Source organism: Harpia harpyja, chromosome 1 (assembly GCF_026419915.1).
Source record: "Harpia harpyja isolate bHarHar1 chromosome 1, bHarHar1 primary haplotype, whole genome shotgun sequence".
Classification (NCBI taxonomy): Eukaryota; Metazoa; Chordata; class Aves; order Accipitriformes; family Accipitridae; genus Harpia; species Harpia harpyja.
Genome location: NC_068940.1, coordinates 24,741,124 through 24,765,319, shown reverse-complemented (window position 1 = coordinate 24,765,319; position 24,196 = coordinate 24,741,124). Strand labels below are relative to the sequence as shown.

The 24,196-nt window shown below is 41.9% G+C and overlaps 1 protein-coding gene across 1 annotated transcript in view; it reads right to left on the bottom strand.

Moving 5' to 3' along the window:
• The window catches only part of ANKH (ANKH inorganic pyrophosphate transport regulator), a 104,516-nt gene that overhangs the window by 25,289 nt on the left and 55,031 nt on the right, over positions 1-24,196 (bottom strand). The window contains exons 2-7 of the mRNA XM_052781476.1: positions 19,219-19,435; positions 9,931-10,049; positions 8,701-8,784; positions 6,387-6,557; positions 5,653-5,787; positions 2,500-2,592 (exon numbers count right to left, since the gene is read on the bottom strand). Coding sequence (XP_052637436.1) covers positions 2,500-2,592; positions 5,653-5,787; positions 6,387-6,557; positions 8,701-8,784; positions 9,931-10,049; positions 19,219-19,435 — 819 coding nt within the window. The remainder of the gene's footprint in view (positions 1-2,499; positions 2,593-5,652; positions 5,788-6,386; positions 6,558-8,700; positions 8,785-9,930; positions 10,050-19,218; positions 19,436-24,196) is intronic.

Genomic DNA, 24,196 nt, shown 5'->3' with positions numbered 1-24,196 from the left:
GTTCAAATGAACTCTGCTGCAGCTTTCTAACAAGGCTATAATAACAGAGAGGAAGGAAAGCACACCCAAAAGGACTGTGAAGAAAAAGGGGTCTCGTTTGTTCCTACCTCACTGCTGCTAGCTCTGCCCTTGCTCTATTCCACCCTTTGCTCTAACTCTTGACCACGTACTCTTTATTCCTATCTCCTGCACACTATTTAGTTCTTGGATCAAAACACTATGCACATTATGGAGAAAAAAAAAAGAGTATCCATTCCCACCTATTAATCAGATAAATACCGTTCACAAGTACTCTCACAGTTGGTGGTGTTGCTCTGAATCAGATGGCACAGTCCACTGAGAGTAACAGCATTATCACCATATAAAACAGCAAAGAGAGCACAGAACTAGGATGTGCCTGTTTTTTTTTCAGAAAATCAGTAGTAACCCTTAACCTGAGTGTAGCTGCTAGGCCATGAGGTTGCTCTGGACACAGTCTTATAAAAGACTGAAGCAGGACCCTGCATCTCTCTTACATATGTGGACAGAGGCAACAATTTCCCTGAGGAGACAAGAATCCGACTTCTCCGTTAGAGCCACTGAAGAGGGGCCTACTATCTGGATCCCAAATCCCATCAGTCAGTTAAGGCAATGCAGCGTGCTTCTGATGACCATCAGCATTGCCAGCTTTCTGAGTAACTGACAAAAGAAAATGAGAGCTTGCATACATGCAAACTGTTTCAGCATCTGAAAATCACAACGGAGGCTTTATAGAGTCCGGAAATAAAAAGTGCTTCTATCCAGACTCTTCTGAGAAAGCCTTAGCTTAAGGAAACAAAGCTTTCGAAAGGTACAGTGACATGCGAATGACGTGAGACCAAGTGTAAACCAATTCTCACAGCAATCTAAAAAAACCCACTGTGGGTTTCTGGTTTGGTATTTATTGTCTGAAAGGTACAGTGGAGGCATTTGCACACATGCTTGCCAGGATGAGATACCCTTTATACTACTGCTACCTCACCTAGCACATTTTATGCCAAATTGCTCTTAAAACATGCAACTAAAATCCCCATTATATTCTTTTTTGGCAATTAGATAAACTGAACCTATCTGTGTCTTACCCTAGCTTTTTCTTCCTCACGTTTGTTCCACAAGAGCTCTATGAGAAGAAGCCTTTTAACTGAAATAAACAAACAGACAAATCATGGTCTAACCCTGTCACCACTAAAGTTGTCAGCACATCTTCCACCAGCTAAATGAGACCTGAATTTAGGAGTCTTAATTGCTGTTAATTTTGCTTGGCGATAGTGCATTTGATTGTGGCTCCTAACAGATGAGGTTAGCAGCCCCTGTGTTTCCTGTCCCAAACAATTTTTATCTTGCAGTTTATTGGTTTTGCATCTGCAGCTCCTTTTCAGCAGCATGACCTCTGAGAAAGCCTTCATGTTGTATTTTATCTGACAGGTCAATTTAGCTGTACACAGGCAAGTTAGGAAGTTATGACTGATTTGACTTTCCCTTATTTTGTTTTTAAATTCTCCTTGGAAATATGGTGGATCATATCAAACAGGGCTTGCTTCAGTTAATTACATCCCAGAGCAAGGAAAGATTTTTTTCATCAGTATTTGGAACCACAAAGTTCAGTTACTAATTGGTAAATAAAGGAAGGAGAGGATCTGGCAGTTGAATTAGCGTCACAGGACATGACTGTTCTTCGCACAACATACAGGCTAGTGAGTACCAGTTCTAAAACAGAGCAAAAAAAGAGTCTAAACAAAATTAATGTTGGTTATATATTTACTCTGTGCTCAGTTCCAGGAGTAGTCCTTGCATTCTTACATAATTACATGATTTGCCAACAAAAATCTTCAGTCTTGGTCGGCTAAGTCAGTACTACTAAAATAATGTGTTATCTGTGTTACTGTCGGTCTATGAAACAACCTTTGCTAAATATTGACGTAAGCAAATGAACCCAAATCCATTTGAGACATACCACAGAATCTGGAGCAGATGTGAGCTTGCTCACTCACTGGTGCACACTTTGTGAGAAATCACTTCATTGGCCAAGTAGCTACATCGTAGTAAGTAAGTGAGGACTTTTTTTAATCCTTAAAAATACAGCACCTATCTATTCAAAAGGTAGCTTAATACCTTGTAACACAGAGCTAAGGTTAAAATCATAAATCAGACAACAGCTTGAAGCCACCAAAACCCATTCATTTTAACTAGGATTTTAAGAAAACCTTATCAGTGGGACAAGGAACAATAGGCATCAAAGCAAAAGTAAGAAGAAGTGAGACAACAGACGGCCATTAATACATCCCTGTTTAATCTTTGGCTTGTTTATTTTTTAAAGAATCTGTTACACTTGATTACGGACCCATGAACTAACTTTCTTCATATTTGTTTGGCAGAAACCGAAGCCATCCCTAAATTAAAATGTAACAGAGAGAAAGAGGAAGACCACGCATGGGAAACCACACAAAAGGTATTTATTACACCCATAACATAGGCACTCACCTTGTCAAAAGCAGGGTATACTGCTCTGATCTCTGTCAGCCAGCCATACGGCATGTGTCCCACAGGATAGGTAGCTGTCAGAATCGCCACTGCCTATGGAAAGAGCCAGGGAAACATGAACTTCAAATCTTTGAACAGAACAGTTAAACTAACATAGGGTGCCATTTTCCACCAATATCACCACATTGACTTTGACACAGTGAAAAACCAGGCAGGCAACTGGAAACTGGTTGTTTCAGGAAGACCGTCAGAGCAGCCATCATTTGGCCCGGCCTTTTAAGCTTATGAAATCTTTCGTGGCATGAAGCTACATTACTCAGCTTTGTTGTTTCACCATCACTCTGATACTTTGGGACAATAGTTAACTCGAGCTGGTTAGTAATAGTTAATAATAGTTAACTTGAGCTCCCTCCCACACTACTCCTGAGTTATTTTGCCTGCAGATACCTGAGTAGCAGAATGCCTTACAGCTCACAGTAGCTTTGGATCATATTTCATAATTTTAATTTATATACTTTTTAATTGGTTATTCGTAAGTAAAACAGTTTTAAGACAGACAAGACAGACCACAAAACAGTAGGCCTCAGTGGCTGACTGACTTTGGACATCAAACTGACTGCTCTGGGGCAGGAGGCACTTATATGACAAAAAAACCCAACAACCTCTCCCCACTTCGGTGCTCAGCAACAAAAACCAGACAAAAATAATTCCAGGTGACCATTTTTATCATGAGAAACAACTCACTGCCTGCATTTTAAAATTAGGCCCTTTTGCACTTTCACAAGTACAGTCCAAGAGGTACATCAAAGACATAACAACCCCCCCTACATATTAATGTATGAAAGATTTTGCTGATGTTTCTGATTTCTGAAGAGAAAGTCCAAATACAAGTACTTCATGTCTTTCACATAGGAAAGGTGTTTAGGGAGCTCTTCCTGCAGCTGCTTGGAAATCTACTATCACCCCAAGTTTTCTAGTCCTCAGAGCTGAAGTGTGGATCTGTACTGACAACTGCCCGACTCTCTTAATTCCAGAAGTCAAAGTGTTTGACTGCTTTTTGTCTGCAGATTCAGATCTGTTAAAATCTGCCTAAATCCAGATTCATTTTACATCTGGCAATGGTAGCGTTAAGAAAGACCTTTTTTAACTACTGCTGTCTCTGTTTCACTCCTAAACTTTCGATGCACATTTTCTTGGTTATCGGAGCCCATTTTCCCATTATAAATGTAACTGCTGTCCTTGCTTGGTTAAAACATCTATACAAACACAGGACCATATAGCAAGCTAATTTGTTCTAAAAAGAGGGGGGAAAGTAGTGATATCCACAGACAAGAAGAGAGTGGGACAGATTTTTCCTTGCTAATAATAGCTTTAACTATGTTTAACGTACCCTGAAAAAGTAATTGGTTCAAAGAAAACAAATTGGAATTTTAAGACAGTACCTTTTTTAATTTCACCTCCCCCCCCATTATTGTATTTTCAGCAGAATTTCCATCTGTATGAAGCCTAACTAGGTTAAATCAAATAAGGAATATAAAAGATATTTTGCTTATTTTCACGATGAAGTCCAAAAAGACTGCAAAGACACAGTAACTGTTAAAGAAAACAATATTTCACTACCACATTTTGTATGCTAGATCCCACTTGGATTAAATTATTGAAGTTTTTAGCAGTGATTTTTCTTCCAGTATTTTCCTCAATTGGTAGGATGCCAAAATATGCGCACGAAAGCTTTCCTAATGTCTAGAATCTGTATTTCACAGGTGAAAAAGTCCCCCATCAAAGCCAACGCCAAAAAAGATACCCCAATCACCGTAACTGTGCTGGCAGTCCAAACAGAAGCAGTGGGAGTTGGCCAATGCAAGTGGACTTGTCCTCATGAACGTGCTACAGCCTAGCCCTTCACAGGGACATCCTGCCCACCCTGAAAGTTGCTGGTATTATTGAACAGGGGACCTGTAAAACTGCTGTGTATACTGATGCTCCAGATACTGATGTTATCTGTGTTGCCAGCACCTCCCTTTTCAGGGGCAATTATTTCAGGAATCAGAGAAAGTTGAAATGTGATCACTACTGTTAGTGTAAAAAGGCCAGCAAACCACCAGCTATGACACTTATTTGGAGTCATCCTAATAGCAACAAAATGCAATTGGCTAGCCGTGCAATGTGATGCATCTCAAATAAAAAGTCACCAAGAAATGCAAAACTGATCTCTGCTAACCTGCTCTGGCTCCCCTTGTATTGAGACTGCTGTTAACGCATAGACTGATCCCTGATTTACACATCTAAAAGCGTTAACATTTCCTAAATTCTCTCTCCACAGCTGTTTATCTGCAGTCACTGGCAACTCCTGAGCGAGTGAAATACACGGTATCACGTATGACAAATTAGCAATGCTGAGAGAATGTTCATCAGGCATCAGCAGTTTGAATTTTCCTTTCCATTTAGTATCTTACAGCTTTGTTTTTCCTATAGAAAAACCATGAGAGATTTGCTAATGACTATGTGGATCTAGACATCCTCCCACCGAAACTGGCAACAAAGGTCCCCCAGACTTCTTAAGAGAACAGGTCAGCTCATGGTGAGCATTGCTGAAGACTCTGTATTACAGTCAGAAGGCTGGCTCCCATCAGCTGTAGGAGACTATTGGAGTAATCTGAAATTCCTCAAGAGAAACGGGGTGCATTTCATATCCCAACCAGGAGACAGATTTTTTTTACGTGCTTCCTTATGTCTCTACCCTATTCTGTGTGATGCACTGACTGCTAACAGTAGTTCCACATCAGTTTGCACAGCTGCATATATACATGACAGAAAACAGTGGAACATGGGACTACTGATGACTGTCCTAAAATCTCTGGGATCTGCATGCTCCACACCATATGTACCTATAGGTAGAGCATGAAAACCTGGGATGCGGGAACTGTTCAGTGAAAAAATTCTACCGGTCTTGTTGAGGGTGAGCTCCCACCAGGCCTGGCAGAAATGCTCATGGTAAGAGTCTAAGCAGTCTTGTTTTCAAGGATAAAGAGAGCACTGAGCAGAAATGCACTTAAGACAATTTTTTCTTGTCAGCACGGCTGAGAAGAGAAACACACAGGTAACTCCATGTGAATCATTGTTTGCAGTAACGGAGAGCACTGACTTTCTTACCTCTGTAGCTGTAGAACTGCCACCTAGGTCCCGGGAAACAAAAAGGTTGACAATGGGCCTACTTATTCGCTGCGTTGCCAAAATTAACGCCAAAGGCCACCAGAAACTCAGCATCTTCCTTATTGTAGCCTCTCCCTGCAACACATCGGAAAAAATAATAAAAAAAAAGAGGTGGGTTTGGAAAAAAACATTCAGGACTGAACCAAAAGCACAGAGAAAGGATTTTTGCTTTTCCCACCCATTGTCAGTTTGGTACATTCATTTCAATAGTTTTCAATGTGAGGAGCCTAAAATATTTTCACTCATGTTAGTAATATCAATTCAAAAGAAGCTGTGTCATGGATCTCAATAAATAATGCATAACGTATCTATTTGCATAATTTCTTCTGGCTACCAGACAAAGATATGTGAAAACCAGTATGACATTTGAGGAAAAAGAGGAATTTTGTGACCTTCTTCCCTGTGAAATAAGGCGTCCACTTACTTCATGCTGTGCTGTCTTACAGCTCAGTACAGAGGTGCTCAGTAGACAGCACATCCATACCACGGGAAGCATTGACTCATGTGCACTGTTGCTGGAATAGTTTCTACCCTGCCTCTTTAAATGAAAATGTTTTATCCTGCAGAACGGAGAGAGGCGGCCCTTCATGCACAGTGGTTTAATACAGTATTATAACACAAAAACCAAGTTTAAAATTACTGAATTCGAAAAAGCACCAAGTATTAAGACATACCCCCATTTCAGGCCCACTTCTGTCGGGAATGACATCATGTATGTTCCTGTAGTATCCGAGGCATAACGTGGTACATCGGACAAGTGCTCCCATGTATAAGGACAAGATTGGGATCAAGAGAGGCTCCCTGCACTCCAAGTGACTGTGAAGCAAAATGGCTACAAAAACAACCTACAGGGCAAACAAATAAATGACCAGTAATTTGTCTGTGTGTTTCTTTAGGGCCAACATATCTCCTGTCTGACTCCAAGCTAGTCCATCTGAACCAACAACCATGCATGACTACAGTTTCTATCTGACTTTCGAGCTTGTGGCATTTGAAACTTTAGTCAGGACCCCCCTGCATTCAGTCATAAAAATGAGAAACACAAGAGTTAACATCATACAGAAGCTCTATTAAACAGTACTTGAAGGTATGCGCAGGTGTCAGACTAGGAGCCATAAATAGGAGAAGGTTAGCATGAAAGTCTGGCAAGGTCTGGCAGCAAGCATGTGGCTGAGTGTCACCCTTCCCAGGAGAATGTGCTATTCTGATACACACTGAAGTGGAGACATGCTTCTAGGGTCAGCTTCTAAGCCCTACTTTTTTTTTGGGGGGGGGGGGAAGGGGGGCAGTGGCAATTAAAAAGCCAGATGTTTTAAAGTATTCACTTCAGCATTTAGAAGCAGGAAGTCTTATGTCATCCTAATTTTCTACTTTTTTTGAGTTAAATTTCAGTATTTCATCATTCTCTCTTCAGCTATCTGAGTGCCACATTGATGTAAATGAAACGGAAACTTTTGGGCTAAGGAACAGTTCAAAATTCAGTCTCGTAAGATTAAATGCTCAATCCAGAAAATGCAAAGGAATTGATTAATATGATGTTATTCTCTTCATTAAGTACAGAGCTGATGGTGTGCCTGTTAAATTCCAAGGTGTAGAGAGTTCTGGAGAGTCACAACTATTTGTCTTCTGGATTTGCTCTTGCTCTGTGCAATATTTTGCTGAGAGAAGATGACAGGTGTCTTATTCTTCATAACCCTGGCACTCCACTCACCAACCATTGTGGAAAGGGCATGTGTACCATGGCCAAAATAAGAATTTGTTTCTGTATTTAGCTGTATATGAACACACATGCATCTAGGGTCAGCAAACTTTGTAGGTCACATCAGAACAAGAGCAGATACTGAGAGTTAAGGTCATTTACAGTAATTGGTTTTGTCTTCAGGGATTTAGTGCAGTACTGTAGAGGGGCAGACGTGCCAAACACAGAATAGCAGCTGACTGAATGGTTCAACCTGATTTATGGTTTGCTCATATTTAGTAAGAGGAAAATTCTATGGAAAATTGAACTAGGTGCTGTTGGCTTCCTATTTCTTTTGATGTTGTACTGTTGTTATCCTCTTTCTTACCCAGTCTTTACACCATTCAGCTGCTAATGGGGCAATACAGCAACTGTTTTACAGGTGCTGGGACTCTCCATTTCGTAATATTTTTATATATGCTTTAAAAAGAGGGCTGTATATTGGTTTTTAAATGCTACAACACTGGCCATCAGCAATGTGTATGAATGCTGTTTTTTAAGTGTGTCTACTACAAAGCACCAGGATAGTTAACACTGCCCTCACAAATGAAAGTTCAAACATCATTTGGTCTTCTCTGCATCACCCAGGGGCTATCACCACAGATGCCTTCTGCTGCACTTCTGAGCCTTCACCTTTTGGACCAGTGACAAGAACAGTGCCATCCTGGCACTCGGAAGATGGCTTACACGACTGCATTTCACTGCATTAGACAGCATGTGCAAAACTGACAGGCGAACTGGAGAATCAAGCTTTCACTTCCCCACCTACAAGCCCCACTCAGGATTTCAGTGCAAGTGTGCGAAGCATGGGGGAGAATGTACAGGGGGGAGAAAGGTCTCTTTCGAAGCACTCTGTCAGGATTGGTAGCAGCCACCGGTCTCTTTGCCTGACCTTTCTTTTTCCCAGATGTACACACGTATATATAACTTGTTTCTCAGCCATTCAGAAAACAGGGTTGTGGAGGTGCTGGAAGACACGGCCCTAGCCCAAACAACCCTGCTTCCCTTCTCCTGACATTGGTTTGGGACTGACTTGATCCACTCCAGTGAGACCAACCTAAACCTCAGCTGTCAGCGAACAGCCTCCACATGACGGGGAAACAGCCAGAGAACAGCACACAAGATTATTTCCTCTGGTGTGTTGTTCACGGTAGGGAGGGAAGGGTGCCTCTGTGCAAAAGAGTTCCTGCTTAGGAAAGCATTTAGTCCGTAACACATCGGAAACAGGGACTGCTAAGAGGAGTGACTACCTGAGCTATGACATCTGAGATGGAGGCACATCCCACCAGGAAACTGTACTTGTGTTTCAGCAGAATCCCAGCATGGGTCCATGCCTGAAAAAAAAAGGCAGAGAAGAGTTCGGGAAGTGATTATGATATTTGTGACTGATTTCAGGTCCCAGAATGCTGTTTTCTGGTTGTTACATTGTACACAAACAACTTGTAAAGCTCTTTTCCACCAGCAGTACCTACTGTGAACCTGGGCAAATGTTAAGCCAGTAATGCAGAGAAAGCACTGCTGCATTCAGTTCCTCACTGCCAGGGCTGACAGGGAGAATGCGAGTAATTTTAGAGACCGTATAGAAATTTCTGAACAGATCTACTAAGAAACTGCCCCTTCTTTATAAAACAGATGCCGCACTGGATGGATTATCATACTAAATAATCCGAGGGAAAAAATGTTTATTCTCGTTCACCAGCCGGATGCACCTCTTAAGTGTAATATCCATTGGCCCACTGAGTTATACTGAGTCCTGTCTGGAAAAGAAAACTTAATGATCCAACTTCTTTTTATTGTCAGCTACTGTTTCAAGCAGACAAAGTGGTAGAGGAAGTGGTGGAGGCATGCCATGAGAAGGTTATTCTTTACCAGTTTTACATAGAAGTAGAGGCATTAAAGAGAGCTGCCATTATTTTTATGTCGTGCAGGCCCCAAGCAGTAAGCCTGGTGATCTGGGAAGCAGCAGCCCACCCCATGTGTGGCGCTCTCGCCCAAGCATTTGAGATATACTGGACTTAGCTGTGCTTGCAAAAATTGGCAGTAAGAAGTATCTTTTCAACAAATTTGCTCTGAGAAAATATCAAGCTTATTCCTTGTGAGCTCTGCAAGTGATCTGGGAATGCATGGCAAATCCAACTCTTTCACTACAAATTGGAATGAGAGGACACATACAGGCAACTGGTGCAGCTCATCACAAGATGACCAGTGCTTTCCAGCATGCGCATACAGTAACTCTTACAAGGCAGCTGAGGTTTTTTACATTCGTCGTGATCTCTGGATGTTCAAAGTCCACCCAGATGCTTTTTCCAGGTAGCAGGAGATGATGTGTCCAGATACATCCAGAGCTACTGCTTGCAAAGGACACACCTTCCTTCTGCACACCTCCAGTTTCCCATCAGGTAACAGACTTTGTGAACTAAGGTCACCAAAGAAAAAAAATAACATTAATATTAAAATTCAGTTTTGAATCAGGCACTCACCATGGCATCCATAAAAGGGAAGGCAGCAAGATAAAGGAAGGCCCTCCGAGTTTTACTTCCCACTGATTCATCCACATGGTGCAGCTTATTAATAATGTAATACCCCAAATCGCTATATGCTGTAGAGACACAAGAACAGGAAGGAATAATAAAGGTTACATATGGACCCTGGGTGAGATACTCAGAAGTACCTGAAAGACTGTGACGCCTAGGAGCTCAGACATGCATCCACTTAGCAAACAGCTGCAGGGGCTTCAGGATATTACAGCCTCGCCAGCTGCTGTTTATAACTAAGGAGTGCTCTCATGGTTCTCTTTCAAGTAACCTTTGGCAGAGGAGTGATAACAAACGGCTGTGTTGGGAAATGGGTATAGTAAGTGCCACATCTGTTGGCTAAATGAACACAACTGGTACTCCAGAAAATCTACTGCTCTTTCATTAACTCAAGGCTCTTTGTTAGAAAAGCTGTTTTCACCAGGCATTGTGTATTTCATGGGATGTAGTACCTTATAAATGCTGAAACCATCTATTGTCACTGCATTCTCATGACATTACCTGTAAACCCGCCCAAAGCTATAAACGGATATTATGATTTGTGAAGCTATGCAACAAATCACTCTCATTAAGCCTCTCCCTTACCCTGCCTAATGATCACCTCATTGCTGGGACCTGTCAGGGCACTGCGCCCTTTCCCGTGCAGTCCGGGCAGCCTCGACCAGCCTTATTTTCCTTCCTTATCTAGAGCTGGCATGTCAGGAGCCACAAGTCAGAGAAGGGCACCGCTGGAAATCAGAGGGTTGCCACTTCTGATTGCCAGTATGTTATTTCAATGTCCTGTTTCAACCCGAGACGAGAATTTTTAAGTATTGGGCAACACGCCTCTTGCCAGGTCTCTCTTCCTGAGGCGCTGGGTTGAAGACAGCACAGATGCAGGGACTCACCGCACAGCTCTCTAAAGAACTGCTTACGTCTCTGTCAGTACCCGTGTTATCCAGCTGTTTTAAAAACCCGAGAGTCCTCCTCATGACCAGGAATAATGAAAAGCTAGCTATGCCTCGAGTCTCTGAACTATGGGGTCTTACATAATATGCACAGTTAAATAATCCAAATAGTTTTTAACCTTTTATAAATGATGTTCTAGACCTGCATATTATTACTTAGTTTCCTCTGTGCACTTGTAATAGCTGTTAAAAGAATGATTAGGTTGTAAAGTCAACCTCCCAACACAAGTAATGGCAGAATTACTTATGCCTGGGGAATCGTACCTCGGTTCTCTTCCACTTGTGTCTTTTCTAAGGTAATTATCTCAAATGTGAACATCTATCTGATTTTCCATTTATAACAACTCTATTATCATTGCACAGACCTTCAAATAGGATATTTCAGGAAAGTTACCCTTTTCATGCATGCAGGTCACATAATCTGATTGACAAATGTTAACACTAGTCATCCAATTCAGTCTTTTTAGCCTAAAACTCTCTAACTCCAAAACAGTGTTTGGAAGCAATTAAAGAGGAGTTTAAGTCATCATTGTTTTGTGATGGCTTAGGGATACAGCACTTAAATGGTTAACAGGACTGAAAAGACTTTTTCAGTCCAAGCAAGATGGTGTAAACAAGGTAGTAAAATAGAAGGAGGTGGTATGACAGCATTGGGAACAGGCACAAGCCTCATTCCAGATAACCAGGACTGCCCAAAAGATGCTAAAATGTTAAAAACGCCCCCTTTCCCTATGCTGGTCCCTACCTGTATGTCTTGCATCTGAACTACAACTGTTAGACTTGCAGTCTTCCAGTTCACCCACTGATCCCCAGGTTGCTTGGCTGTCCTCCCAAGGCCTTGTTTCCTTTTCAAGGGGGTTGGGGAAGAACTTTAAAGCAGGACTCCAACCTTTCCTCAGTTCAGGGAGGCCACTTTAGTTGTTTAAGTGTTTATGTGCTTGTTGCAGTCCAGTCACACATCAAGCACAGCCTTTTCTTATTTTTGCATGAATACCGATACACCAATTTTTGCTCTGTATTTTGAAAACTCTCTTACGCGTGGATTTTTGCATGGTAAGTCCTTGTGGAAAGCTGCTTTTACAGCAGGGCAGTACACGGATGTTTCTGAATCGACTTATTTGAATGAAGGAGAAGAAGTTTGGAAGGCACATGAGGCAAGGCGCCTGTGAGGGTCAGATTCATCGAGCTGTCTCTCAGGTTCCGTTGAAGTTGCTTTATACTTCTCCTGCACAAAACCTTAAAAACTGCTGCAGGAAACATACCGCCCCTATTCCCCACATGGGGACTGACAGAATCAGAGTCCAGGTGCTGAGGAACCTGCTTCTGTGGAGGGGCCGTCACCAGCAGTGCAGTGCTGGGAAGACACCACGCCGCAGGCGTCACCCTCCGTGCTCTCCATGTGCTTCGCCTGCTTTAAATGAGACTTTTAAAGTGTTTAGAAAGTGAGTAATAAGGTACGTTTTTGGCTCTAAAAGCCATTGAGATGTTTACTTTTTTTTTTTTTTAAGTTTACTATCACAGAAAAATTCACAGAATCAGAGGGATCAGAGGCTGAACTACTCTCACTTCTAGGAACAGACAGCTCACCACTGGGTTGTAGTTTATTGGCGGGGCACTCTCAAGGGACTTGCACCACCACAGCCCACAGCACCACATTTTTAAGATTTCCAGGGATATCAACACTGTGCTCTGTAAGCTTTGGGATTGTTTTTTCTCTCCCCCATCCAAAAAAAAGTCTAACTGCACTTTTTAATGTGATTCTGATTTTAAAATCGTAATGGCTAAGTTAAAAGCTGGTTTTAAAATAGTCAACTATTCAACATGTCAGTGAAAGCACACAATCACTTTTGCTGATGTCCATGAATGTTTCCATGTTGTGGAAGGTGGCAAAGCCGAGCTACAGGAGCATGCAGATCACACCTGAATGAGACGTGAACAGCACGTGGCAATAATGCAGTAAGATTGTGAGGCTGTAATAGCACAGGAATGTATATAAATTATAGAGGCCGTTAATAGGTTTTGGAGGGCTTTAAGGATTTTGTTTAGCTGCTTAAAAGTAGTCCTTCAGGATAAGGCAGAACCATAGCTTGCTTAATGCTTTTGCTTCATGTTGACCTATTCTCTGATTGGAGGAATAAGAAGATTCAGAAACCACCAGAGCCAGTTTGAGCCAGAAAAAGGAGACATGGTAACAACTAGCCTAAAAAACAGGGAAGAGAAAGAACCTGCCTACAGATCAGAAAAAGGACCCAGTGAGACACAAGACGACCCCAGACCCGAATCTTACAATTGCACCAGACTATGGTGTGAGGGACAGGAATTTAGATTGCAAGGGTAGAATTGCCCAGGGATCTTAGTGTTTGGGGTCCCTCTGGGGAGACCCCCAGCTTGAGCTGTCTAAATTTGTGCACCATAGACAGAATAAATGACACTTTTTATTTTGAAGGCCTTGATGAGAGATTCTGCTTCGGGGAACCCAGGGTCGAACCTGAGGGAAGAAGGGCCCGAGGGCGAGCGTGTGTGGGTGAGGAGTGGGAAGGGTCACCCGTGGGCTCGCTGGAGTCGCCCGCTACGAAGGGGCTGCGGTCCGAGCGGATAAAGTCTCGGGTGGTGTGTGCGTGGCTCCTTCATCGGTGCGTGAATGCTCGGGCAGCAGCTTCTCCCTTAACATCCATCGTTGGAAAGAAGGACGGGGAGAGCTGAGATTTACTGACGAACAGACAGGCATGTGTTTCGGAGCTGTGAATAAAGCAATCGCTGATGCAATTAGAACTTAACCTTGGCCAACCTTACAAACTTGTTATGAAGCGTGGTACAAAATTCATAACACAGACAACAGCTGAAGAGTATTACATGAATCTAAAGCAGATGGCTCTTCCCATTCCTTGCATCATTTCAACCAAAACAGAGAAGTCCAACTCCAAGACAAGCTGCCTGTTTGCTCTCCTCTAATACCTCATTTATTTTGATATGTCTATGGATTAGTGTTGCTACAGAATTTAAGCAAGAATTCTTGCTTTTGGCTTTTCCAGTTGAGTTTTAAGACCCAGAAGCTTAAGAAATTACACTGAAAACCACATACCTAATTGGATCTCTTCATCCCTACACCAATTTCTCTAACAAGCCGATTACTACCACATAAACTTCAGACATTCTTAAAACAACTGAACACACTCTTAATGATGCCAGCAGTCTCAAACAAATGGCTGCACCGTAATCATTTTGGAGCTGTCTACTACCCAGCATGTTATACTTACATCATAAAGAAAACAAAAAGAAACCCTCATAGGAAATGATACCATTTACTTCCAGACACAGAGCTACATAAGTCAATATTAGCTTTACTGGAGGAAAAAACAATCCAAAACCATTTTTGGGTTAACGTGTGTTCTTTTTAGATGCATTCCATTTTCATACTTCACTGCCAGTTTTAAAAATGAACCTGGAGACTTGAGAAGTAAAAATCTATTCTGCTGCTTGTCAGAAAGATGGCTTACATGGCCAAAACTGGTGCTGGTCAAGAGTTTGTTCAGCCAAGTGATTTTGGCAGATAGGAAAATGCCAAGTTGAAAAAAAAATAATAATTGAGTGGCAAATCTTCATTTGGAGATGGCACAGGGTACATAGATTTCTTTATGTCTTGGATTAGCCCGACTTAACGCAGAAGCAAAAGCCTGCATCCCCCTTGTGAAAGCCCAGATGATCAGAGTGTTTTAGGCTTTGTGATTTTTTTGCTATAGTAATAAATGAATTTTAAAAAAAAACAGCTTAGGAGCATCTCAGTGCAGACTGATTACTGCAATTGTCTTTCTCTGTGCTCAGCTCTAGTTCCAAAATTGCATTAGTTGATTTTCCCAAATCCATCAATGACCATTGGGCTCTGAAATATCTTTAGGTAGGCCAACATCTCATAAGTCTCAAAATTAGCCTGTTTTAACTAAAACCCAATCGTTGCTATCCTAAAATCCACAAATGCTTTAGTCATAGGCTTTCTTCCTTCTTCCTTTGCCCTGAATACCTTCCTGATAAGAAACTGCCCCTGTTGTGGGAGAAGGGTTGGGGAAGCAGGTTAGTGCTTTAGCAATGGCCATCTGAAGATGCTGAAGCAGGACACGTTTTTAATGAATAACATTTTTATCATCTTTTAGAAAGAAAAAAAAAAAAGCAAGCCTGGATTATGTTCTGATTTGTGTTCCTGCGCTATCATCTTTTTCCAGGGCAAAATGTTTAGATAAGCCAGTACAGTGGGCATGTCAGAACAAGACTGACTGGAAAAAATAGCTCACATTTTCATAAGCCACTCTCCTACAGTCTAGAAAATTCCAGCAGTGTTACACTGGAAGTGGTGGGATTACACCTATGTATCGCTTCTTATGTAGATCTTTCATGATGCAGTGACCATGCATGTGGGAAGTTCCAAAGACTCAGTGGAATTATTAGCAACTGCTACAGTTTTCTGCAGTGCAATCCACGCAGGGAGTGGCCCATGCCCGCTAACCTGTCAGTAATAAATTGGCACAAAACAAATCACTTGCATGTCTTGACCATCCTCTAGGTTTGCCTGGTTACTAAAGTTCCAAACTTTTTTCCTGGTGATGACAAACGATCCATCACGTAGCTTTTAATCAGGTGTAGTGGGCACCAGTTAAGGATGTCTACTTAAGCAAAGAGGATGTTTCCCCAAAGTAACTTCTGCCTTGTCATTTCCAGAACCTCAGAGAGCTGTGGAAAGTAATATTAATATGCAAAAGAAAATAAACTTTCTCATTATACTATTTCTCTGTAAACTAGTGAAGGGCTGAACAATTCTATTTTATTGCCAAAGAAAATGTGCATGTCTTTCATGACTCTGGTGTCAAAAGGACTCACTTAGTATGGAGGGCTTACCAGCAACACCTTGAAATGCATTGTGTTAGCATAATGTTATATAAATGATTTCTCTCCTCTGCCAAGCTGGCAATTTAGTAAGATGTCAAATATATGCACAGACAGGCTTAGCGTCTTGAATCCCTTCTCTTACAGCCCAATATTCCCACCAAAAGCCAACCTCTGAAATAACGAGATGCTTTAGACCCTGGCTACATAGCGGACTTCTCACCAGGAAACCCTAACCGGTGGTAGTAGCTGCCCCCAAAATAGCACAACGGAAGGAAGGCAGCATACTATCTTCTATATCCAGGCTGCAACTGAAACAGCAAATCCAGGAATACTGTACTGACCGAGGTTTGCAGCAGCATTATAAGTGGGACAAGAATATGGTTTCAAATCCCTCTGGTCAAGGTCAACTTGTTTCTCGGTTCTTACTGCTACCTGTACAGGAGAGTGGTAGGAACTGTTGGTGAGAGCTTTGTGGACGTTCATGGGAACGTGGTGGCGTGATGACTTAGGGACCCAGAGCTTGGAACTGTGAGTTCGAGTGGTTTGGCTCAGCTGGTCACTCCCACAGAGGACTGCATTAGCCCCAGTGGGGAAGCAGCAGTGGGGAGCTGGTGCTGAAGCAATGAAGCATGAGTCAGGTGGATGAAACGGTCTGTTTTGGTATTTTCAATAAGCAGAGGCTGCTGTTTGTGAGGAGCTGTGTGTGCAGACTGCAAATAGTCTCTATCACAGTTGGAAATGTGGTGATTCATTGTGGTCACTGTGTTTCTACCACCACTTGTTTTCTTCCTTCTGACTTTTGGGACTCCTTCTTTCATTGGGCTTTTCGTTCCCTTTTCCTTCCCGGGCTTCGACAGTCCACGGCAGGCAATCATGTCATCGTCCTTAGCCCCGTACACATGGCATGTGGAAGAAATTCAGTCCCCTGAGCACTGTTTGTTTCTCTTTTTCATCTGCCAAGCATCAGTAACCTGTATTTGTGTCTCCTGTAGATAGCCTGTGAGAGGCTTGCAGCTGCTGGGGAGTAGCTGCAGCTCCTAGGAGGCTGCCTGTCTGTCACGACTCCTTCTCTTCCTCCTGCTAGGCAGGTTGTGCATCTGTGGGTCAGAGAAGAATAATCAGGATTTGAAACAGGTTCAAAGGAAACTTGGAACATAAAACTTGGCAACATCACCCAGGCAATTGGTGCTAGAATCTGACTAACTCCATTCTCTCGGGCGCTCTGCCAGTCTCTGCTGTGGCCTTTGCATATTTTCAGGCATAGACAAGTTAAAATACTAAAAAATATTTTGCAGTCTGCCACCATAAGCAGCTGAAAGATTGCGTGAACCCCTTTAATTCAGGACTTTAAAGCATGGTAAGCACAGCCTTCTTTTTTCTTTTTTTTCCCAGTATCTGCAGAGAGGGCATTTCAGAGGTTCTGAACTCAGCAGGGCTCTACTTCCAGGCAAAGGCAAGAAACTTATCTGGCATGTTCTCCCATGGTTTCCCCAAACACCTCCCTTCAGTAAGATGTCCCACATGGAAAATCCAGCTATGTCTTTCACCTGGAAGTTTGATAGTTATACTTTAGATTTTCTTAAAATCTATCACAGCTTAAAATAAAATGTTGAATCACTAGAAAATATTTCTTTATTCAGCTGGCAAAGCCAAAAACTTTGACCAGCACTGGCAGGAAAACAAGCGAGCAACTAGAAGAGCAGCTCTGGGGGCTGAAGAAACATTCCAAGCAAAGAAATACGAGAGCCAAATGTACAAATGGCCCAAAGTTTATAATACACACTCAATAAAGCAGCCTCAACTGTAAACATATTGAGGAAGTGACCCATCGATACCAGTGAACTAAATTAACTTGAATGCATGGATTCAGCTTATGAAATTAGCAACAGCTTATCCCTGGCACAGACTTGCCATGGCTAGTGAGCTGTTACTGTAAGCATTTATTATGACCGTAACATGGAGTAAAGGTAAACAGCACAGGGCTGCCTTGTCGGTGGAGTAAGAGACACGATGGTCAAACAAACTGGAGTGCTTGGGAGGCACATAAAGCTGGTGAACGTAGCTGGCAGCCTGTTAAAGGGGGCATTAGTATTTACCAGATGGCTCTTGTACCTACTCAGGCAGGAACTGAAATTATGCTATTCTATTCTATTCTATTCTATTCTATTCTATTCTATTCTCTTCTCTTCTCTTCTCTTCTCTTCTCTTCTCTTTTCTCTTCTCTTCTCTTTTATTCTATTCTATATGGTGACCAGCAGCACGTGCTGCTCTTGAGATGCTAACAGCCTGATAATGAATGGTGCCTCACTTCCAGGCGACTCTGTAATTTCACTGCAATTCTGGATATTGCCATCATACTTGCATTTCCCATCTTTCGGCAACGGCATGATCCCCTGCTGCTGGTCATCCAACTCAACCCTACTGCCTGTCAACCAACACATGTCCCCACAGGCTGTTGCATTACCTCCCTCCTCCCATCTCTTAGAGCTCCCAGCTTTTAGGATTTTACCTGTTGAATGCAATGCACTCTCTGCTTCTTCCTCCAGTGTCTCCTGTTCCTCACTGCTGAGGTCCAGAGGTTTCGGCTCTGTAAAATGAGCCAGAAGGTGCAGAAAATCTGGCGCAGTTCTTGGAGAGGATGAAGTTAAAGTCTTCCAGGTCACATGGCTTTTTATTGCTGTGGCTGATGTTTGGGTTGATATCCCATTTCTCCAGGCTCTCAGAAACTGGCAAATCCTGCGGCTGCCTTACTTTTTATGTTCAGTTCATATCTGCTTGTGTATTTTCTTTGTTTCAGAGTACACTCAGGAAGCTGGTCTCAGTTTGGCATAAAGTGCTCTTAGTAACTACTCCTTCTCTTACAGATTAATTATTCACCAGAAGTGGATGATGACTAGCACTAGTAAAGAGTAATACCTGATATTTTAATGAGGATGCTGGCACCTACTTGATTAGAGTTTTGTACTGTGAGATAAGTAGCAAAGGGATAGGTACAGAGGGAGTAAACCGACAATGCCACCAAGTTCTGACAAACAGCCCTACCAAGCACACCTTGAAGTCCTGCTAAACCCATTTGGACAGATACTGCTAGTTGATCATCACTGCCTAAGAGTAAGACCGAGCTATCAGCTTCATGCAACCTGTCAACCCTGCCAAAGTTTTGCTCGCACACCTGACTGAAAGAATGTTTTGCTGGCAGGCAGGAGAGCCCTGGGGGTGGAATCTGCCACTTAACAACCTGTTTAAAAATTGCACGGATGGGCACGATACCAGCCCAAGAGATTTAATCTCCTTCACATCTCCTGTTGCACTTATAAATGAAATCTTAAGCCTACAGATTAATCAGTTTGAAGAACAGGCGAGGGAAGCAAATTGAAAGACATATTAATCAGATGTGAAGTGACCTTACCTATTAAGGTATGAAATACAGCAGCTACAGCGCCAGCCACAACCATGCACAAAACTGCTTTGGTCCTGTCTCGCTTGCTGTTCACAAACACCAGACCTACATTTTTGAAGTCACTCATCGGACCCGTGAAGAACTTCATCAGGGAGTATGCCAGCCCATAGCTGGCCAGCATTTCCACAGCATCTTCCTTGACAGCAGCGATGCCCCTATTCAAGGCCTGTTGAAACACAGAAATAAAGAGCAAATAATGTAGCACCAAAAATGTAGTGTACCAAAACCAATTTTCTACAGCCGGTTTCTGAAGGAACAAGCAAGTTCAGCTCTCACTGTTTTCACTCTGTGTTGGACCTTATTTCTCTGGGTTCAGCAGCAGTAACTTGTGACTGGTGACAAAGGCAACTTCATAATTTCATATGGACAGTAAATTCAAGTCAAGCAGACTTGACGATAAGGTAAATGTCTATTTCTAAAGTATATAATGGAACTCCTGCTATACCAGAAGTCAGTCTCTTTCCTTTTTAGAGTAATTTTATGACCTGTTAATAATCATGGATGATACAAGACCATTTAAATGCCGCTTTGAGGCCTCAGCCCTGAATTGAACAAAGCACAGTCCTTGCAGGCTACCTTTACAGGTAAAAACTCTGACATTATTATATGCTGAAATTTCAGGAGCTCAATTTTTTTTCAGTGTAATGAGCTTTTCACTACATCCCATGTAATTGTTGTGAATAGCTGGTATTATCCTATGATTTTATTATGAAATTAGGCCAAATATACACATGACTAAATATAACTGTTATCCTTTCATGTATTTCACAAGTTTCTGATCCTATATTAATTTATATCTCCTTGTAGCGTATTTAAAAAGAAATACAGCACATGTATTTCAAGACATATTCAGGTTCAACTAACCTACTAATTCATTCTAGGTCTGTATTTAGGACACGTCTGCCAATAAAACACTGAGAATTAGACGGTTTATTTTTATAACTTAAGATGAACCATAGAAAAAATGTGTAACATTGCTTCAGATGCCAGCTTGCACCAAAATGCTTCTAAAATACTGAATAAAAATGACAGAATGATAAATTTTATCTGCAGTGTGACAGCATCAATCAGCTGGTACACCCAGCAAACTGTTAAAACAAGATTAGATTCAAAAAGCATGAAGGATGAAATACGACTTGTTTTCACAACTGTTTAGTTCCTATGGGTTACAGCTAATGTGTGTGGACAGAGCCATGGCAATGAGGCCAACCAGGACCATCTCGCCAACCCACCCTCCAAACCTCAGTCTATCCACTGACACAGCACTTCTAATACTGCTTTTTCTGAATGAACAAACCAGGCAGAGGATCATCAGGTAATCATGGTGAAGTCCTTCCATTTCAAATGTAAGCATAGTCTTTCTGCTGCAGTCTTTTGACTTCTTTTTTTCCCTTCCAAAGACCATATAAGCAAGCAACTCCCATTGACTTCAAAAGAAACTGCATCCCCATAGCAGAAACGGGCATTTTTCCTACTGTTCTTTTCCACTCTTTCTGTGAGACGAGACATGCTTAATTTTTGAAACTAAACCTGCACTGTCAACATAGCAAAAAGCTGTAGAAAATACCAACTTCTCCATCCTCGGTATCTGCCAAATCTCTCTCTCGCAATGTGCTCTGACCTGAACACCTGAGGCTCCAAATGTTTTTATCTGTCTTGCTTCAGTTTGTCCCTTCCTGAAAATACCACGTTAGATATGGAATATCTGCAGCTGCTATATGCAGCCTTTTCTGGGGTACAGAGATTCCACCTATCCATCAATAAGAGTCCAAATTATATTTAAAGTGCAGCTGCCAAAACCACTAGTGGGTGCATAAAACCATACTCAAGCAATTTGTGGAAAAGACTGTGGCCTCTGAAATCAATAGTCATGTTTAGCCGTCTTCTGTGATGATGCTTGTGATGATGATGTAATCAATATCAAGGTGTATACAGAGTTATAATCTTTTCATTTAAACTTCCTAAAGATGCTGAATCTCCCTGTTGCTGTCGCCAGTAATAGGCAAATAGCCTCAGATTATGCCATACAGAGGGTTCCTTGATCGTGGCTTCCCCCCCTCTTTTCTTTTGTCAACAGTGAAATATTTCTGGCAGCTTCAATTTAAAAAGAAACAGCTAACCAATTCCAGGTAGTCTGGTTTAAAAGCTTCTCGTCACATGTAAACAGCTGAATTCTTTCCAGCACAGTTTCGCAAGCACAAGTGCTTCCTTCCTGGTTTGGACAACTACTGAATACCCAAGTCTGCGGAGGACGGTAATCCACTTCTGACAAGGTCCCTGGGATAAACGTGGCTTTAAGAAATCACATGCTGTCAAGAGGCACGGCACTATGATCCCTTTGCAGAAAGACAAAGCTTTGCCAAGCGCAGTCCTCAAGCCAGCGAAACCAGCTCCGTGTGACTTTGGCCCCGGGGTCATGAAGTTTTCCACCGCAGCAGGACAGACAGAAAGACTTGAGCGCTCCTCTTGCTCTCCCTCTCTGGTTTTACAGGCTGAACTCTGATCTCTTTTGTATGAACAAATGACAGCCAAGTAGATACTTCTGAGTAATTTTCCCCAGAGACACACTGTGTACCAGGTAAGGCAAACTGGCAAATCCAAAAGGGACTTTTATAAGAGGTATGTTGCCATTAATTTATGCTCCTGTGGAATGGTTGGCTGACATGATGAAATACTCTAGAGGCTAGCCCCGAAAAAGCAATCTTCCTAAATGCTTTTTTGGAAAGATCCTTAGGAAATGAACAGTCAATAGGGCTGTGTACAGATGGTTTAGCTTCGGTAGCTTTCTTTTTCCTTTTTCACTTTAAGATGACAACGCAAAAGGTTTTTCATCCTCAACTTCCAAACGCTATATGAGAACTTGTGTAGCTTTTCTACCCCATGTACCTTAGAATATTTTTTTAATTGAAGCTGCTGATGTCATATTTGATATCCTTAAATCCACAAGAAATCCCAGCTACTTGATAAAGCTGCTTTGGGGTGCAATAGGAAAGACACGGGCACTTGATCTTTCACAGCATGCCAGCCATGCAGTTGGTAATCTTCCAGTCTAATTTCCTGTTCCATTTCCAATTAAATCTCTCGTAAAGGAAGAAAAATATAAACCAGGGCAAGGTCTCCATTTTTTTATCTGACTCTATTTTGTACACTTTTTGTGTGAACAAAAATCAATAACAAAAATTCATCAGTAGCACCTGTATACCATGTTTGTTTCACATACAGCAGAGCATAGCTCTACAAAGATTTGCATAGCTTGTCAACAAAATCACACGCAACTAGGAAGTAATAATAATAATGACACTATTTAATACAAAAAGTTAGCTTCATCATACGTATTTCAGATGTCATCCTACTTTCAGCTGGCTTATTCACACCAAACTTGAAGGGAGAAATAGAAAATCTAGATGCTGGAAGAAAGACTACTGATGCTGGCACCCTCTCCTGAGTTTTTAATGATCACCTGACTTAATGTGGCAGTAGGTGAAAATGTTACAGTAAATTGCTATTCATCAAATGTGATTAAAACAAAGCCACTGACATTGCTGACCCTTCTTTTAGAAATAACAGAAAAAAGCACAGAACACTTTTGTGCAGAACACTTCTGAGCATGATCTGGTAGGTACATGAACAGGTTAGCTGAAGTAAATCATATTCCTAAAACACTTCTCAAAAAGGCAGGCACCAAGATTTACAGCTACTTCTATGCTGTGTCTTCTGTAACACATTATGTTATCACTAGAAAGATGAAATCTTTACTAGAGGACCCGGTAACAACCCCTTCAGCCTTTTTTAATGAATAATTGTGTGCTGTCTCTAATGTTCACCAAAATCAGAGAGGATGAGCATTTTTAAATTCCCATCCAAAAGATTCGAGTCAGTGGAATACCAAATAATACACTTAATGACATTTCAAGCCAGTAACCACATCTTTACAATTGGCTACTACAGCTGGCTTTGTCCTCTTAGAAGGAACATATGAGACCTCTATGAAATTTCTAGGACATGCACAATGGATGACTCCAACAAACTTTTGCATGCAAAGGCAGTGATTTAAAAAGCAACAGTTGTGAGAAAAATGTCAAGGGTCTAGCTTGTCCTATTTTGCATAAGCTTTCACCACTATTCAGTAATGTTGGCAGAAAAGGTTTGTTTCCAACCTACAGCTACACACCTCTGTTGCCAAAAATTCGAAGTCCATCTCTCAAACTGGTTCTATAGAGTTTGACCATTTCCCACATGATCCTCCCCTCCCAGCCACTACTGGATGACTGATTTTGTATTTTGTATTGGATTAGACATATAAAACCATAACAAAATCCACTAGGAAAGCCACGCCTAGTGTATACGTTTTCTTCTGCTTTTAAACATGTTTTATTACCTCCATACTGCATAGAATTTCAGTAGTCTGTATCTAACTAGAAGGGCACATTTTCTACTTCATTCGAAGTTAACTATTGACTACACAGTCAATACTTGACCAGTGCATGTGTTTCAAGTAAGAGCCCAAGAATCCTCAATTTTGCTTATCCTGGAAAAGCAGACTGTGACCTAGTGGAAGCTGGCATGTTCCTATGGCTTGTTTGAAGCTGGGATTCTGCCCGAAATGTTTTCAAGTCTGCTCTAGCTAGTTATCTACCTCAGGGTGACATGAAAAACCTGCTCAATTTGGCAGTAATTTGGCCAAATGTATGTTCGGTCCAGGGAACATTTGTAACGCGCTCCCCCTCCCTCGACATCTTTCTTCCTACCTGCCCTCCCCTAAGAAAATGGAAGAGAGCCAAAGCATCCAGTTGAAGAGCAAACTGACGCAGGCGACAGTCTTTCTCCCGTGTCAAAATAATCCCTCTCCTGAGTTTTCATTTACTAAATCCCGTCACGCTGAAATCCGCGGTATCAAATGAACCCACTAGCTCTGGCTGTTCGGCCT